Source organism: Budorcas taxicolor, chromosome 1 (assembly GCF_023091745.1).
Source record: "Budorcas taxicolor isolate Tak-1 chromosome 1, Takin1.1, whole genome shotgun sequence".
In the NCBI taxonomy this organism is placed as follows: domain Eukaryota; kingdom Metazoa; phylum Chordata; class Mammalia; order Artiodactyla; family Bovidae; genus Budorcas; species Budorcas taxicolor.
Window position 1 is genome coordinate 46,062,093 of NC_068910.1, and position 17,988 is coordinate 46,080,080.

General features: G+C 47.4%; 1 protein-coding gene across 2 annotated transcripts in view; it reads right to left on the bottom strand.

The window, feature by feature from the left end:
- The window catches only part of TRAK1 (trafficking kinesin protein 1), a 96,844-nt gene that overhangs the window by 22,579 nt on the left and 56,277 nt on the right, over positions 1–17,988 (bottom strand). For both annotated transcript variants that reach the window (XM_052649041.1, XM_052649050.1), the window contains 9 exons: positions 17,486–17,562; positions 11,080–11,196; positions 8,276–8,376; positions 7,349–7,457; positions 5,428–5,506; positions 4,327–4,457; positions 3,345–3,419; positions 2,658–2,795; positions 104–180 (listed from right to left, as the gene is read on the bottom strand). In XM_052649041.1, coding sequence (XP_052505001.1) covers positions 104–180; positions 2,658–2,795; positions 3,345–3,419; positions 4,327–4,457; positions 5,428–5,506; positions 7,349–7,457; positions 8,276–8,376; positions 11,080–11,196; positions 17,486–17,562 — 904 coding nt within the window. The remainder of the gene's footprint in view (positions 1–103; positions 181–2,657; positions 2,796–3,344; positions 3,420–4,326; positions 4,458–5,427; positions 5,507–7,348; positions 7,458–8,275; positions 8,377–11,079; positions 11,197–17,485; positions 17,563–17,988) is intronic.

Below are 17,988 nucleotides of genomic sequence, written 5' to 3' on the forward strand. Positions count from 1 at the left end.
CTTCATTCTCTAATTTCCCTTAATCTGGATTGTCTGTGGAAGGACCACAGTGCACTTTGGTGCCCACCCCACAGCCCCTGGGAGCTGAGAACCAAGGCCTTACGCGATGTCTGGCGACTCCGACTCTTCCAGCTGCAGCTCCTTGCGCATGGTTCCCTCGATCTCCGCCGCCAGGGAGTCCTGGGAAAAGCCAGGAGACACACAGCGAGTGAGCACTTCAAGTGCTCTATCTCTGGAGTAGAATATGAGTGTGTGGCCCCTGCAAGGGTGGCCAGAGAAGAGACAGCAGCCAGGTGCTCCAGGGGAAGGGAGACGAGAGCAGATAAGCACATGGGGAGCTCCATCCAGTGGGCAGCCCTTCAAAAAGGGACTTCAGAGTAAAGATTCAGGAGATGAAGGAGAAAAAAAAAAAGACAAGCTAGTGGGAAGTAAGGTCCGAGGGTGGAGACAAGGAGGGGAGTGCTGGACCCTATGGATTAGGTGATGAACCATCAGAATGATGTTTATAAATGAATGACATAATTAGGATTAAAGAGGAAGCCAGATATATCGAGTTAATTACTAAAATGTTAATAACAGCAAGTGTGATAGAGTAACTGGTAACAACTGTCACTCTGAGCGGCAGATTAGCACAGGTGGTATTTTGGGACATCTGTGGCAACTGACAAGTGCTATTATGATAGGACCTGCGATTTTGATGGATGACAAAGTCCCAGAGATGACTGTGCTGCTGTGCTTGTTACCGCAGCTGCTGTGGTTTGTTACCTACCTTCACAAGGGAAGGAAACACCAAGTGCAATTAGGGATTATTGAACATAAAAGATAAAATCTTCCTCTGAAGTTCACGGGCCCCCTAAATCCTGTCTGTAGATCCCAGATTAAGAACTATTGCCATAAGGTGAGAGAACTGGGAACATACTTGAGAAAAACTGCTACTCACTGTTTTATTCAGCAGTTAGAAGGGGCTGGGAGCAAGGGAAGCAGATCCGAGCGTTCTGCTCCAGAAGCATGGGCATGATGCAAGCTTTAGATTGCCTTAAATACCTTTCATGCATAATGCACTTTATAAATAGCCGTCTTCAAAAACTGAGCTCTGCCAACAGCAGAAAAAGGCAAACAAAAGCTCCACCTCAGCAAATAATAAAAGCTGAAACTCAATCTCTCAAAAAGAAATTCATGTAGACCTTCAATTCAGCTTTTCTTATGGCATGGTTTAGTTTTAAAAAACGTCTGTCCTTGAGAGCGGGGAACGCAGGAAACAAGATGGCCCCAGGAGACGAGAAGCCGGGAAGAAGGGGAAGCGAGGCAGCGGACGTACAAAGCTGCACGGGTCGCCTGTGAGCCGAGCGTAGTGAGCTCGAGATCAGTGAATTCGGGGGCCAGAATGTCCTTGTCTGCCTTCATTGGGATCACTGAATCACCCACGTGCTCCTGGGAAAGTTGACTGTTGATGTTGTGTCTTTCCTTTTGGTTTTCCTTAGATTTCAGTCAGGCTGAGATAGAGTTCCAGCCTGACTTTATATATGAAATCAAGGGAGAAAAGGAGACTATGATTTAGGAAAAGTGGGCCAGACAGCAAGGGGTTGGGGTAACAACATCAGCAATGGGGTGGAGGGTAGGGAGGAATAAGAGCCCTGAGTAAAGGCCAATTCAAAAGGGACCAAGTTTCACAAATATTTATATAGCCCTCCATGCCTATCTCATTTAGGGGGCTTTTCCTCAAGAGTTACTCGCTTCTCAGAGAGAATTGGTATTTCATCAAACCATTGAAACAGAGCCTGAAAACTCCTTGGTGGTTGGTTTTTCAGTCTGTTGATTCAGGCACCCGGATCTAATGTCTAGTGAGGACCTGTGACTCTACCACAGGCCAAGCACTGCACCAGGTGCAGAGTATTAAAGAGAGGGAAGGAGGAAATAGCAAGTAAGACATGGGCCCCCACCTTCAAGGGGCCCTAGTTTGACAGAAGAAGATAAAATGAGAAAGTTCCCCAACCACATATTACTGGGAAATGACCAGCAGAGGGGCTCCACCCTATGCCACCCAACCACCCTGACCCTGGGAGAGGTCAGCCTCCTGGAAAGCCCTCTTCTCAACCACATTCCCCTAAGGTATAAACATGAAACAGATCAGGCCAGAGCTAAAAAAATAAGACTGTGGGGGAAATAATATAAAAAATATAAAAATACAGCACACAGCACAAAGGGAAATATTTTTTCATATTACAGATACCAGAACCAGTGGGAGAGTTGTTAATAAGCGTATAAAGAACTAATAGGACCGTAAGGCAACGTAAGAATTCTGGAATGCACTTGTGAGGCCCAAAGAGCACATACTCTACAGAAAAAAATAACGTAGAAACAGCATCTTCCAAATATCTGAGATGCCTACAAAATCCAGTTCCTACTAAATTTATCTTCTAAGGGCAGGGGTAAAAAAGATAGATTCAGAGGGATGGAAAATAAAGAACCAACTTGTCTTGTGTGGTTAAGAAGCTACTGGCTGGGCTCACAAGCCCTCAGTTTGGATCCAGATCCAAGCTGTAAAAGGGAGAAGCCAGCCACCCACAGAGACTCAGCGCCAGACCTGCCCTCCTCCCAGGAGCGCCTGCTAGCCTGAGGGTGGGAGGCGGGTGGCCAGGCGGCAGGCGGGCACTCACCATGGGAAATAGGCCCAGTGAGTGGTAGCGCCGGGACGTGGTGTTGGGCATGGTCTTGTTCCGGAGGTTCTTGAGCTCCTCCTGTGCCTCGTGGAGCATCTCCATGCACTCCGCGTACTTGTCCTCCAGCTCGCGTAGCTGCGGGAGACCAGGAAAGAGCAGAGAGGGCTCAGATGGTGAGACCAGGTACTTCCCAAGAGCCCGGAAGACCCCGGATTACTAACAGATGTCCTGGCCCCCCCACCAGGACCAGCTGTCCTGTGTCCTGAGGCCAAACAGTCCTCAAGGCATGGTTTTTCTAGAACTTGGGGAAAGCTTGCAGACTCAGAAATCTCCTAAAAGACTAACAACTGAGACAAAACAAACGAGAGGGCAAATCATCACCCCCTCATTTCCTGCCACATCTTTGAATGGGATTCCTTCTGCACACCATGTTCGGTGTCCTCTCCCTTATTGGAATATTTGTCAGGAGCCCGTGCACGCCAGGCTCCAGGCTGGTGAAGAGCCCAGCCTCCCAGGTGCTCATGACCAGCGTCAGTAGAACTGGGAGCTGCTTAGGAGTAAGAATGACATTCAATTCATAATCAAAATGGTTGCTAAGAAGGATGGGACCCACAGCCTGTCAGAGGGAGGCTGATGCGCCCCAGCTGGGATGGGGGCCTTATGAAATGAGGGAGAGCCACTTACCTCGGCCGTGAGCTGCCGCTGAGCGTCCTTGGCAGCCCCCAGGTGCTGGACGAGTTCTTCATTTTCCACTGCACACTAGAGCGTGGGAAAGGGAAGTCAGCTTCTCTTTTAAGACACTTAGCAAAGTCTAACATTTTCCCTCTTATTAACCGATCCATTATGATCTTATCACACGCCCACAAGGAGATTTTCATCTTATCCTGGAGTAAAAGTCTGTCTTTTAGTTTTGAAGGCAAAGCCCTTCCTGTGTCTGCATCCATTCCCTATTGCCCACCTCCACATCCATAGTTGGGCTTCTCTGGTGGCCCTGGGAAGAATTCTGTAAAGAGTCAGCCTGCCAATGCAGGAGATGCGGGTTTGATCCCTGGGCCGGGAAGATCCTCTGGAGAAGGAAATGGCAACCCACTCCAGTATTCCTGCCTGGGAAATCCCCTGGATAGAGGCGCCTTGGTGAGCTACAATCCCTGGGGTTGCAGAGAGTCAGAGACGACATAGCGACTAAGCAAGAACTTCCATAATCACAGCTGCTTTCTGGAAGTCTTTCACCTTGGGCTTCTAGCAAAGGCCTGACATGGGAAACAACTGGTTTTTTGCTGCTTCATCTTAAATCGAAAGGGGACATTGTTCTGTGCAGAACATACAAGTGCCCTGTGTAAGGAGAAATGCTAACCTAGATGATTTATACCTTAAATTCCCAAACTCTCTATTTATAGCACCTTTACATGTCTTAATGAATTCCACTCATTTGCAGATTTTTCTTAGGAAAATAGATAGTGATAAATATGATCCCCTTGCCAATTCAGGGTAACCAAACCCTGTTTGCCCTTTTGTCTGATCTTTTATGCTATCGAATCTGCTAAGCTTTAGCAAAAGTTCTCAACGGACAGCACAATTTCCTAAAATATGAATCCAAAGGGCACTGTCTTTGGGGTAAATGGCCCCCTTCTTGATCTCAGAACTGTCAGAGAAACAGAAGCCTTACAGCTTTCGCCTTCTTCTGCAAATCAACTATTTGGGAGAGGAGGTGTGTGATCTCTTCCTGCTGGCGAGCAGCATCCTCTGTCTTCTTGGCCAGTTCCTCAGAGATGCTGGCAATCTGCACGTTGGCGTCCCCTTTGACCAAGAAACAACCATTACGAGAACCAGAGACAATGGTTTCTTTGTGGTTTGTACAAGGAAAAAAAAAAGTCGTTATTACAAGACAGGGGAAGAAGTGGAGAGGGCACATGACGATGAGCTTGGGGGGAGAGTCCCCATCTTCCTCTATGGGCTTGGTCTGTCCTGAGGAGGAACCAACCCCTAGCTGTGGCTCCCAGGGTCAGTATGGGAGCCTCACCTCACTGCCTAGAGTCACCTCCCCAGAAATGAGGCAGGCTTTGGCGGTCAGCCCGGAGGCACCACACCAAACAGAAGGCGACTCTCACCAATTCCACATGTTCCATACAAACACATCACCAATGACAGGAACTCCTGTTGCACTCTGTTCTAGAAAGGAACTATTGCGTGCACAACACAATTCCCCTGGGTGTTTGCAGCCCATATTCAGAGCCATAACTCATTTTACTAGATTTAAACATAGGGTGTGTTTCACTGATATTTTGCTGACACTCAAAATATTCTGTTTGCCCTTTTGTCTGATCTTAATGTGTAAACTTCTCATGGAGAGGGTGGGGGAAGGCACATAATATTTGCAAAGCTGAGAACTCTGGCCTCAAGGTTCACACATCAAATGACTAGAAAGTTATTTTTCCACACCTTCAGTTCAGGACTCTAAAGCTGGACCTAATTTAGCCATTAAATAACCAATATTCCTGCAGAATGCCAAAATGAAAATTAAATAGCCATTTTGGTGAGAGACTGAGACTGTATGGCTGACAACCTCCCACCTAGTTTGTCATAAATGAGGGTGAGGGGTGTCACACAAGATCAGGGGAGGCCTCTAGAGTTCAGGAAAAAAATGCTAATGAGCCCAGGCTGGCAGGAAGACCACATTCTATCAAGTGATGCAAATCCATCCGGTCTTAAGGATGGCCGATGAGAAAAGTAAAAGGTGGGGGAACAGGAGTGGCAGGGGGTGCCATACTCAGCTCCTTCACACAGTCGTTGACCAGCTGCTGCTCTTTTTCTTCGTAGGTGATGGTCTCCGTCTTTAGCTGGCAGGCCTGTGGACAGAGCTCAGGTCAGAGGCCCCACAGCCATACCTGGTCAGGCCAGGTGATGCAGCAAGGGCTAACCTGGGTCTGGAATGCTGCCCTTCAGCATCTCCCCAGCTGTCACCCATTGCGCCCTCAGATACAGAAAGTGAATCCCAACCACTAGAGGGCACCATGCAAAGCAGTTGCTGAAACTGTGAGCCCCTCTATTAGTCCGCCTGTCTGTTCATGTGTGTCTGTCTGGGCTCACAGTCATGGATCCCTTTGTGACCCAAAACCGCCTATGACACATCCTTGCCTACAGTGGGCACTCTAAGGATAAGCCCCACAATAAGAAGGGTTAACAATTACCACACCTGCTACGTGCTAGGTATGGTCCTCTGAGGTTCACAAGTGGGAATCTGTCCTGCTGTTTTCAGGTGAGCCAAAACAAGATACAATATGAAGGCATTGAGGTTCAGAGACCTAGGAGCTATGCTTAGACTCTGGATGGCTTTGCTCCTGGGTGTAAAGGTGGGAAAACAGAGATCTGAAGGCTCCAAGAAAATGCCCCAGGTAGAGAGGTATCTCTGAGCTCTCAGGTCCTGGCCCCAGACACATCACCATCCTGAAAGCTAGGTGGAGGAGTCAGAATCTATGGCTGGGATCAGATTCCCTCTACTTGCTTCACGTGATGACTCTAACAGAGGGACGGATCACCATGTGCCTGGGGCCAGAGCATTTACTTAGGGTGGATGCTGGAACTCAGAATGGGGAAAACTGGACTAGACTCTTTGTTCGGCTGCTGGCTGGCAGAGAAAGCTTGGGTAACCCTCTTGATCACTCTGGGTTTATGTCTCTTATGAGGGGCTGAAAGAGGTGAGGGCTAAGAGACATGACCGTTTTCTCAGGCATAGGAGCATCTTGTTAAGCCCAGACATGAGGCTCTTTGCAACAAGGGAGGCAAGTTCAAGGTGACAGGTGGTCTGCCATATTGAGGGACTTTGGGGAGCCCTGGGCCTGCCTAGGTGAGCTTGCAGCTCAAACTTGACAATCTAAGGGCCTGATAAACAGGGCTGAACCAAACCTCTGGCTGGAGGGCAAAAGCTCAGTGATAAATAAACAAAAAACACTAAATCCCTATGTATCTGTGTTTCTGGATAGGGGCAGTGGGTAAAGGGAAATTATGTGGGTTTGGAGTCATAGAGACTTATAAACCCTGGCTTTGTTGTTCACTAATTTGGAAAATCTTGGGCAATCAAAATACCTAGCAGCCTGGGTCCTGGTTTTCCCAGGGGTTTTCCACCCTTGTTATGAAGACCTTTTTTTTTTTTTTTTTTTAAAGAAAGCAGGCAAAGTACCCACCACAGTGACTAGCCAACCAGAAATACTCAAAAGCATGAGTTCCCAAGTTGCTTCACCTCAACCTTTTAAAGTTAGTTGTCTAAGAAATATGTCTCCAAGTACTATTTCCTTTGAGCACATCTGACCTGCAGTAGCATGAGAACAAGGCTCTCACACCCGGCCTCCGAGCTGTTTCTACATCTGAGCTGGAGACCACCAGAGTAAGGCCCCACCTTCCAGAAGCTTTTGCCCTAACCGTGAAGGAGGACAGTCTGCCACTCTTACCCGTCCTCACACTGCACAATTCACCTGTCCGTCTGCTGCAACCAGGATAGTGTGTGCTGCCCGGCTTATAAATGAGGCATGCCCGCTGGGCACTTGGTGTGGCTGTGACCCAGGGCCAGGTGGCCCTTCCACAGACCGCCACCCTTGAGAACGGCAGGGCTGTAATCACGGCTGTACTCGCCAGATAAGCACGCTGGGCCACCACCCTTGCAGAGAGGGGACAGGGCAGGGACTGCACTTCACCTCGGATCGAAGTACAACGTTCTCCTCTTCAAGGTCCTTCAGCTTCTTTTGCAGAGAATCCAGATGGAAGTAATTCTGGACGGAGGAGGACGACTCGTTCCTCTTCAACCTGGGGGAGAAAGTCCGCTTCCTAGGGAGGAGACACTTCCTCCCACCACTTGGCAAACCACACTGCGGCACACAGATGGGGCTTTCAAGGAAAGCTCGCGAGGGTGTGGGTGTGACAATGATCCATCAGGCCTCTCCCCTGCCCCCAGGAAAACAGCACAGGCTCGCATCCCTTCAGTCCCGCATCCCAACCCTTGGCTGCCACTTTGCCTCAGATTTCTGGGGAACCAACTCTATTTCAAGCCTGCACAACTCTGGGATGCCTTCTATCTGTCAGGAACTATTTTAAGTACTCTATATGTATGAACTCATTCAGTGCTCACAGCCCTAAGAACTAAGTTACTATTATTACCCCTGTTTTACCAATGAGGGAACAAGCACAGAAAGGTTAAATAACTTGGCCATGAGCACACAGCAGTGAGCCCCAGAGCCAAGATCTGAACTCAGGTCACTGGGCTCTAGAGTTCACGTTCCTTATAGGAGACTCTGCTGACAGAGAAGAGGACCCCAAGAAGCCCCCACAGATCTGCTGGCCCCTGTATTCCCTCCAACAGCAGAGCCAGCTGTTACTCATTCACAGCCAGGCCTGATCAATCTACACTGACAACTAAGCTGTGAAAGACCCAGGAAGAGGCTAACTAAAATCCCATCAGAAAAGCAAGATCAATCTGTCTGAGGCACTCAGATGCTTGGCCTGGAGAAGGCCAAGGGCAGCTGGCTTGTGCTGCCAGTGAAGGTGACCCTGTCTGGGCAACTCCAAGGTCATGGACCACAGCCAGCAGTGCTCTGGCCTCTGGAGACAGGCCCTCGATGACTTACGGGGTGGAACACACAGATTCCGGCTCACTCTCCTCCGCGGCACTGGTGTAGAACTGAAGCAACTCATCCTTCATGGACAGTTCATGCCGGAGCTGTGACACCTGCACAGACCCAGTTGAGGCCCATCACGCACTCTCCAAACAAGACATCATCCCCATTCATGCTTAAACACTGCCTGCCCAGGGACAATATTTTAAAATTCCTCATTCAAAGTGAAGGCACATCACTGATTTTGTGCTATTCAAGGAAAACAAAGGGTTGAGTTTGATCCTATCTAAGAAACATATGATCAATTACTTTGTGGCAAAAAACCCCTCCACTTAAATTTGTAGTTTTTACTCTAGTATGGAGAAGAAGTGAGAGGGGACAAGCAGATGCTAGAATGATGGATGGGGTGAGGGCAGGGGGACAAGACAGCATATGGGCTTTGCCAGTAAACAGATGACAACTGGGAAGACACCCAGAGAGGTGGACCATGTTATCAAATGAAGGAAGTCATTTACTCCTGCCCAAACCAAATTCCACCTCAGATCAGGAACCTGGCGAGGCCAGCTCTAGGTGGGCAGCAAGCTGGTCGGCCCTTGTTCTTCCACCTGGAAAATCTCACAGCCCCATGTTGTGACCGCTACACGCTCATGGGAATTCTGGCCACGCATGGCCAGATCTTGCTCTGCACTCAATGCTTACCAGATAGGAATTCCAGATACAGGAATAAAAGAGGCAACCATCAGGAACTGGCCATACCAACTACTGCAGGCACGGTTCTACAAATCACACTTATTTATACTTCAGGTTTAAAGTAAACAAACCTGAGTCATAAAATTGTTCACCTGCCCTTTCACTATTCAGCACTGATGAACAGGCAACCACCAGGAGAATTGTAATTGTTTTCATTCTTTCTTGTTTCAAATTTGATTGGGGTTCTCTAGTTTATTCCAACTTTTCCTACATAACACAAGTAAATATATTTTATCTTCTGTGGTAAAGCCAGTTTTAGGTGCTTAAAGGCTTCAGCTTCAACACCTCGACATCATTTAATGATGTGCCAAAGGAAATCAGTTTTCAAAGTCCAGGGTTCCCCAAAGGAAAGAAAGGTACTTCCACCCTCATAGGGCAGGATGTACTCTGTGGAAGGTGAGGGAGCCCCAAGCAAGGGCAGCATAGTGGAGAAACAGCACGTGAGGGCAATGGGGAACCATTTCCTAGTTCCTGATGGCATGTCTCTCTGCTCAGAAGGGGCCAAGGAGGGGGGCAGGCTAACCTTCTCTCACACGTGGAAGAAGGGGGATTCAGATCAAGATGCTGGAGGCCGGGAAAGCAAGGGTTAACTTTATTTCTTATACCTTATCAGTATCCTACCTCACCATCTTTTTTTTCCATTTGTTCTATTTTTAAGAAAATTTTCATTGGGGGATAATTGCTTTACAACGTGGTGTTGGTTTCTGCCGTACAACAACATGAACCAGCTATGTGTTTACATATATCCCCTCCCTCCTGAGCCTTCCTTCCACCCCACTCCCCACCCCACCCCTTTAGGTCACCACAGAGCACTGAACTGAGCTCCTTGTGCCACACAGCAGCTTCTCACCAGCTATCTGGTTTACACACAGTAGTAGATACATTTCAGTGCTACTCTCTCAGTTCATCCCAGCCTCTCCTTTCCCCACTGTGTCTGCGAGTTCAGTTTCTAAGTCTGCGTCTCTATTCCTACCCTGCAAATAACCTACCTCATCATCTTTTAAAGAGAACCCAGGATTAAAACCTGTCTTTATACAATGCTGTATGTCAACTGTATCTCAATAAAACTGGCAGAAGAAAGATCAATAAAAATGACAGTAAACCCTTAAAAAACTTTTTCTTAACTAGTGGCTACTCTATTTCATCATATGAAATGATGATTAAACCGAGGCAATAGCTGGGAACAGCTTTAATGAGCAACAGGTCTCAGTACATCTTAGGGACATAGATGAGGGCATCCCCTCCCACTAAGAAAGTTTCTGATAGAAAATAAGGGAAAATAAATGAGAAGAAGGAAAGCGAAGAGTCCTCACAGTTCAAATGCCCTGTTCAAAGGATAGTCAAGGTGATGGCAAAGACGCTACCAAGTGGGACCTGGTTCTAAGTTTCTAACTCTTGCTGCAGCAACCCCACCTGACCCTGCAGCCTTCTTCCTCCATCAACACTACATTCCTGCTGGAAAACCAGGGCTGCTCTGCTGTGACCTCAGCCCCCAAGTTCCACATAAATTGTTCACAATGATGGGGGCTGACGACACCAGCCGAGATTTGTATCATTGAAATGGTAGGGTTTCTACCATGAAAACGATGGGCTACTTTTGGTTTTGTTTTACAAACACAAAATTATACTACTGTACTGACTAAGGAGCCATCACTGCCTCGCTCTGCAGCATGGCTGGCCTCCGGCTGTGGTTCCTTCTCCACCCACCCACACCCACCCAGGCTCAGGGAGCCCCACGCCTTGCTGGAGTAGCCTGTGTACGCTTTCACCAAAGCTCTGAGTGCCTTTCTCAGCCCACAGGGTGATCTGGACTCTTGGAGGATGGGGACTGTGACTGGTCCAGACTGTGGGCCTACTGACCACACAAGGGCGGGTCCAACTTGGGCCATCCCGTCCTCATTGTCAAAAGGGGTAAATGATCAGAAGAGGTGGCAGAAAGTCAGCCCTCTGTGTCTGGGCTGGGCTTTTCCCCACAGGACCCTGTTCTATCATCACTTTCTTCGGCTGTACCCACGGCACCCAAGACCCTGCAGACGGCTGTCCTGCAGAGGCCGCCAGCGCCTCACCTCCTCCCTGATATGCTCCACCTGCTCCTCCAGCAGCTCGTTCCTCTCGGTTAGTGTCTTGTTCTTCTTCAACAACGACTGGCCAATCCGAGCAGCCAACTCTAGATCCCGCTCTTTCTGTGAGAGACAGAAGTGAGAACAGACATTGAGAAAACCCATGCATCCAGCAGGAGCCCATAGGACTCCATGTCAATGAAAGAAAACAAGGGCGTTTAGCAATAACAATGGATTACTGATTCACCATCCATGGATTGGCCTCTGATACATGTTCAAAGAGCAGCTTACTCAGTGACACGGACCCCAAACAATGAAAAGGAACCTTCCACCTGATGAAAACAAGTCTCTCCCTGCAGGTAAAAAACGTGCTTTCCAAAACCTTTCTATGCAACTGCTTTTGGTCTTTGTGTAATCATTTGATAACCTGTCTTCCTACCTGTGGACTGGGCTCCAGTCACCATGAGTGCCCAGCAGAGGGAAACACTCAGCAACTGTTTACAGGATGAAGGAGTGAATCCAGAAATTCCAAGTGTGCTAAAATAGCCAAGGCAGCCTCTTTGGCATACTTCAATTAAGATGGGATTTACTGAGTTCCTTAGATTCACTGCGTATGCAACAAAAATATTTAAAGTGACTCTAAAATAGAATACAGTTATTTTTTTTTTCAACTTACGGTTACTTAGACTTTATTTTTTAAAGAAACAGTTCTAAGAATGGAGAAATAATGCATAAAATCACCCTACTTCAGAAACAAAGACTGTTGCAGACACAGAATTTTCTGTTAGCTCAGCAGCTGACATTTAGGGCACAGCAAGGTACAGAGGAAAATCTTTAGTGGCATATAAAGGTCCAGCTGGGTTTATGGGAGGCAAGCTGGCCCCTGACAGTGGAGACAGTGGGGTGGATGCCATCACCAAATGCAGACTTACTGATCCTTGCTGATGAAGCCACTGGCCACCAAGTGTACATTCAACGTGCTCACTTATAGGTTGATATGGGGAGGAGAACTCTGGAAAGTGAAATCCTCTTAGACGTCTATGCTAATTATTCTGCTCATTTGGTGTAAAAAAGCAGAAGACCAGGGACATGCTGTTTGAGCAGAAGAAAGCTGGGGAGGGGTCCCACCTTCCGATAACCAAGTGACCTTATGGTTTACACTTAACAAGGACCCTCTAGATCCATTCTTTCCAAACACAGATCATAAATCATCAGTCGGTTGAGAATCATTCTAGTCATGGCAACTGACATTTTGTTTTAAACGACATTCAACAGCACAGAACTGACACACCAAGGTGCATTCCACGAAGGAAGGTTATTATCTCATGTTTAAATGTCACTTGTCACATATTTACCTACAACCTAAGAGGCATTTCTTAGAGTAGGTACCTGTCCAAAGTTTAACTGCTTCATGTCAACTGTTCCACCCTATAATTTGAGAGTGTGGGTTCTGGTTGAACATTCCTGGGGCCCGGTTCCCTTGTCTGTGAGAAGAGGTCGGGTCAAAGAATCTTCCAGCTTTACAATTCATTGAGTTGTAAGACTTTTCAAAGAGCAGCTTTTATTTCCAACTTTTTTCATACCCACCAAATGATTTCATGCAACGGAATAGGAACACACCTTCCTTCACTCATCATGGGAGTTTCAATGAATTATGAGCAAAGCATAGGGTGGGGGGACTGGATCCAGTCGTGATTTAACTCTCTGGAGCTCTTACATGAACGATGGTCTCTCCCCCCTAAGTCTTCCATGGTCCTGAAGCCTGTAACTGCTGCCACTACTGTCCCAGAAGACAGCTGGGGGTCATGTCAAGCGAGCCATAAATTCTTCCAACTCCTTCCCCATCTGTGCCTCCTCCTCATGCCCTCCCAGGGAACAAAGGGGACCAGTGAGTTTGCCCAACCAACCGAGACCCCCCTCTCTGTGCATTCATCTGCACTGGCTTCCACGTCAAAGCAGAGTCCTTATCTCAGTGGCCCTTTATCATTTCTCAGACGCCAACAGTTTTGCATAGTTGGTACCGGGAGGAAATGACCCACAGGGATTATGTGAGGGAGCCCACTTCTCCAGAGGCTGTCCCCAAATTACCAACCAGTGTAAGTGGTTTCCACTGGCTGCTGTTGTTTAAATGCCAAGTCACATCTGACTCTTTTGCGACCCCATGGACTATAGCATGACAGGCTCCTCTGTCCATGAGATTTCCCAGGCAAGAATACTGGAGTGGGTTCCCATTTCCTTCTCCAGATAATCTTCCTGATCCAGGGATCAAACCCATGTCTCCTGCTTGGCAGATGGATTCTTTACTGCTGAGCCACCTGGGAAGCCCTTTAGCTGGCTACGTCTCAGTGAAAACTGCAGCCCCACTGTCCAAAAAAGCATGGTCTCCATAACTCTCACTCCAGCCTATTAAACCTCTCTACTAGAACACGCCCTCAGACTGAATGCCCAGCAGGTGTTTTATGCTCTTCGGCTCACTGACTACTGTTCTGTGTTGTTGCCATCACGCATACATGCTGCTAAGATCCTGTGCACAAAGACGTTTCATACACAGATTTCAGTGCAAACAAATCAAGCCAAAATCATAATGGATAAAGACAAGCTCAGCAAGGCACTGCTGAGCAAATGAAGGACGCTGAAGGCTTCCCACGGCACACAGGAGCCAGAACCCAAGAGGAATGGGGAGCAGGCAGGGGAAGGAAATAAGTGGTGGTGGGGTCAACCACAAAGCCCCCCAGCCCTCCCAACCTATGCTGATACACTCCAAACCTCAGACCCAAGGCCTCCTTGCCCTACTAAAGGGACGACTCTCACCTTGTCTACACCCCAAATCTAATCTTCATAGTAACATACATAAAATGCTCTGCTGGGGAAAAAAAGGAAGTTACAACAAAAATATTCAGAGATGAAACAAAAACCTTAAACAAAAAGGTTGTGAGAAGGTCTCTGGTTTTTCTCAGGCAAAAGGCTGGCTGGGTTTCTCCTTAAGAATTTCAGGACCGAAAAGAGTCTCATTTCTTACAACCAGCCAAAACATGATAAATATTTACTTCTAAAACCAGGAAAATGGGTAGGAAATGACCACTGTCCAAACTTCAGTGAGAAAAATGGGACCGTAACACATTGTGACCCTGGAAACAAGATATTAAAATAACTGGTTCTTTGATTCCCCAGGAGATGGCAGCCAGGTGGGGCTCAATCTGACTCTCCCTACTCCCTATCTACATCAAAGTTTTCCTGAAAATTTAAAAGACTGTGACTTGTGTCTCGGCCTCTTTTACCAATGAGCACTCGAGCTGCCTGGCATGGCCCCGGAGATGGAGAACAGCCTGCCTCCCACACTGAGCAGTTGACTCATCTCATTCACCCATTTAAGGATGAAAAGCATGACTAAGAGGCCCCCAGAATAACCCTCTCCGTAACTGGGGAGGAGGTAGCTTTGCCCAAAGGTAAATTCCTAGCAGCAGCAAGCCAGGGCAAGCCGCAGAATCCTCTTCCCCTTCAATGAGAAGCAAACTCTTCGGGCCAGCTGAGGGCTGTGCGTGGCATCCGTGCAGATCCTGCTGGTACCCCATCTGCACGTGGCAGGCATGCAAAACCAAAAGAAACAGAACCAAAGCCAGGAAGAGTACAGCATGGGACAGCTGTCACGTGCCTGGGACAATCAGACTTTAACCAGGAAACCCTGCCCAGTTCCAAAGAAAGGCGGCAACTCAGACATGATTCTTATCAAGAGGGAGAGGAATGCTGTATATAGGGTATACAATGCTGTTATATACAAAACACACAGATGCACCCAGACCGTGGCCATGGGGAGCTGCTAAAAATAAAACAAAGAGGGCAGAGCAAAGAGTCACCTGAAGAAACTGCCCCACAAATATTCTTTTCAACAACCCAAACAATTTTTTTAAAAACACGACAACATACTTTTTATAAATGAGTGACACTCATTTAGGAAATTAGCTGTGAATTGTTGATGACCAGAATCTAAATACTGGGCTGGAGTCCCAGTCTCCTCTGAACACAATCCTCAAACATCCAAGAAGAGATGGGTCTGGCCCTGTGAAAGCCTCGCCCAGCTCTGCCAGCTCACACTCACCAGCCGCCAGGACCCGTGGGCCCTGGACACTCACTGAAGCAGCATCCCGTTAAAAACAAAAGTCAGCCAGTTCATGTTTTTAAAGTAAGAATGTTTCATTGACAATCAACTAACCATACTCTCCACAACTAAATAAACAGGGCAATAAACAACTACAGTCAAAAGCAACAGGGCCACAGTGGTTAAGGGCCCGGGCTAGAAAACAGCTGTACTACGTGGGCATCCTCTGTTCTCTCAAGAGTAGGTCCCTTCTCTGTAGGATGGAGCAGCAATGGCATCTACGTCTGAGAACTAGCGTAGAATTAATGAGATGATGCACAACAACAGCTAATTCTCAGTCAAAGTTTACCCTTATGAATCAGCATGACCACAGAGGCAGGCATTTATCTAAGGCCTGTCATTTCCAAGATTAAAATGGAGAAGGAAATCATCCAACAGGGTTCCCGCCTTGGAGAAACTTCTAACCAACCCAGTTGGAAGAACAAAGCTAACAGAACAATAGGATGGCTGGCGGGGGCACGGACTACCTGTGGCTGGGGGTGTGTGGCAGCTTCAGAGGTCCCCAGTGAGCCCTGCAGTACGACATTCAGAGGCAGGAAGAGACAGAGGGGCCAAATGGTGCGAAAGGTCCCGTGTAGGAGAGCAGGAGGAAGGTACCAGGGAAGAGTAAAGAAGAGGATTCAGGAATGTGGTTAAGTGGATGGCCTTGAATGCCATGCCAAGGAGTGCTGAGTGTTGGGTTTGGGGGTGGGCCAGGTGATTACAGAGGGTTTGGGAGGGTGGCAGTTGCAGAGAAGAAAGGGAGAAAACTCAAAATCTCATGCCAGGGCTCCAGGAGCCATGACAGTAGTCGTGGGAAAAAAATAATAAAGGCACAGACACAGGACCACCTTCAGAAGACTAACTGGGTATGGGGTGAGGAGTGGATTCAGAAACAGGGCACTGTTGGGGGAAGTGGACACAGCAGAAAGGGGTCTGTAAAAACCATTTTCGAAAGTTGGTGATGTTAGCCGAGCTAGCCTACGAGGTGGCTAATGCCAGCTGCCCAGACGGATGCAACTGGAGAACCACCCAGAGGCCAGTGCTCCTAAAATGCCTCAGCAAGGGCCCTGTCACACAGCCAGAAAATCTAATCTCACTTATTTGGGGCTGAGGAATTTGGGACTTTCCTGACATGCAGATGGTCAAGTGGGTCTCAGCTCCTGCCCTGTGTCTGCTCTAGTGGACCTGCCAGAGGGTGGCCTTCAGGAGAATGAGAGGGAAGTGGGTAGCCGGGGAGGTGAGCCCTCAGGAATGGGGCATGGGGGTGGATCAGAAGGGTCCTGTCCTCAGAACAGGTAGGAGAAACTGGGTGTACAGAAGGGAAGAGCACAGGCAAAGAGAGACATGAAAATGGGGTGAAGACCCTCCCCAACCCAAGAACAAAACCTCGGGTCCCACACTTCTGCTTTGTCCTGCCACTGGCTGAAAATGAGGATTTCTGTGTCCCTCGTATCTTTCTACTCTATTCCTCAAGAAGGGCTAATGAATAGTCACATGACTCATATCGTGCTAGATTCTAGAGCACAAACCAGGATCTAAAAGTTAACACCTCTGCATTTGAGGCCTGATTTTGTGGGGAGAGTGGAAGAAGTTTTAAAGACGGGCATTTATTCAGCAAATACTGAGAACCTACCATGTTCTGGCCTGTTCTAGGCATGGGGATACACACAGTATACTGATCTGCTTCTAGAGACCATCAGAACACCTTAATTCTCAAATGTCAACAGGATGCTGAGAAGAAATTGAGAAAACCATAGTCTCTAGAATGCCTGCAGCTGGTCTGTTCCTAAGCAAGTTTCCTAAATTTTTCTTGCCTCGCTTGTTTTGGTTATTTCCATGCTGACACTGCATAGCAACATTCTCTTAACCTGACTAAGTAAAAACATAACACAACAAAACAAAAACATTACAAAGATATGGATAATGATGTCTTTTTTCTGACATTTTTATATACATTTAATATATATCAGTAGTATATATTTTAAGAGTTTATAAAGCTTCAACTGGCTGTTCTATAGCAAGTATTTAAATGTTACCCTATTCTGTTATTAATAGATTCCTTTTAAAATCCAAAATATCTTGTACAAAATTACAGTGACTAAAGCCAACATAGCTACCAGCTCAAAAAATAAATAAAAAGCCACTGAATCATACTCTGAGAGGGCTCAATTTCTGACATTCTTCACCAAGAAAAATAATAATATCTGCTTTAATCGATATAAATTATAATCAGTCAATTATAAACGACTCTTTGCCTTTCCCCGAATCACTTACCTCCTCAAGAAGCCGAGTTACAGCATCTATGTCATTATATGTTTTAGTCATCTGGCCAACTCGTTCAGCACATAAAACTGCAAGAAATAAAAATGACCATGTAACTACCGATGCTACAAGTCTGCCAAACAAAGTCTGGCCAGGTTCAGCCTTACTGGGTTTGATTCCAGAGAAAATCCCCAAGCTGTGTGGGGTGAGGGGACAGGGGTCTACTAATCACTGCGAAGTCTTGACACTGCATGTGTGTGTGTGTGTGCATGTGTGCGTGCACATCCGCACGTGCACACTCGGGGGTGTTGCTGAGGGCAAGGCACTGGAGTGGAAAGGGGTCTGGCCTCATATCCGGTCATCAAACCAAAGTGGGTCAGCAGCACAGTGAGTGATATATAAACCGCCAGAAAGAGCCCTAGGATCAAGACCCCACTTTCTGTACAGACCCAGTGGGTCCTTTCCAAAGCAGTTCTTGGTATTAATTATTAAACAATCTTAACTGATAATTCCAT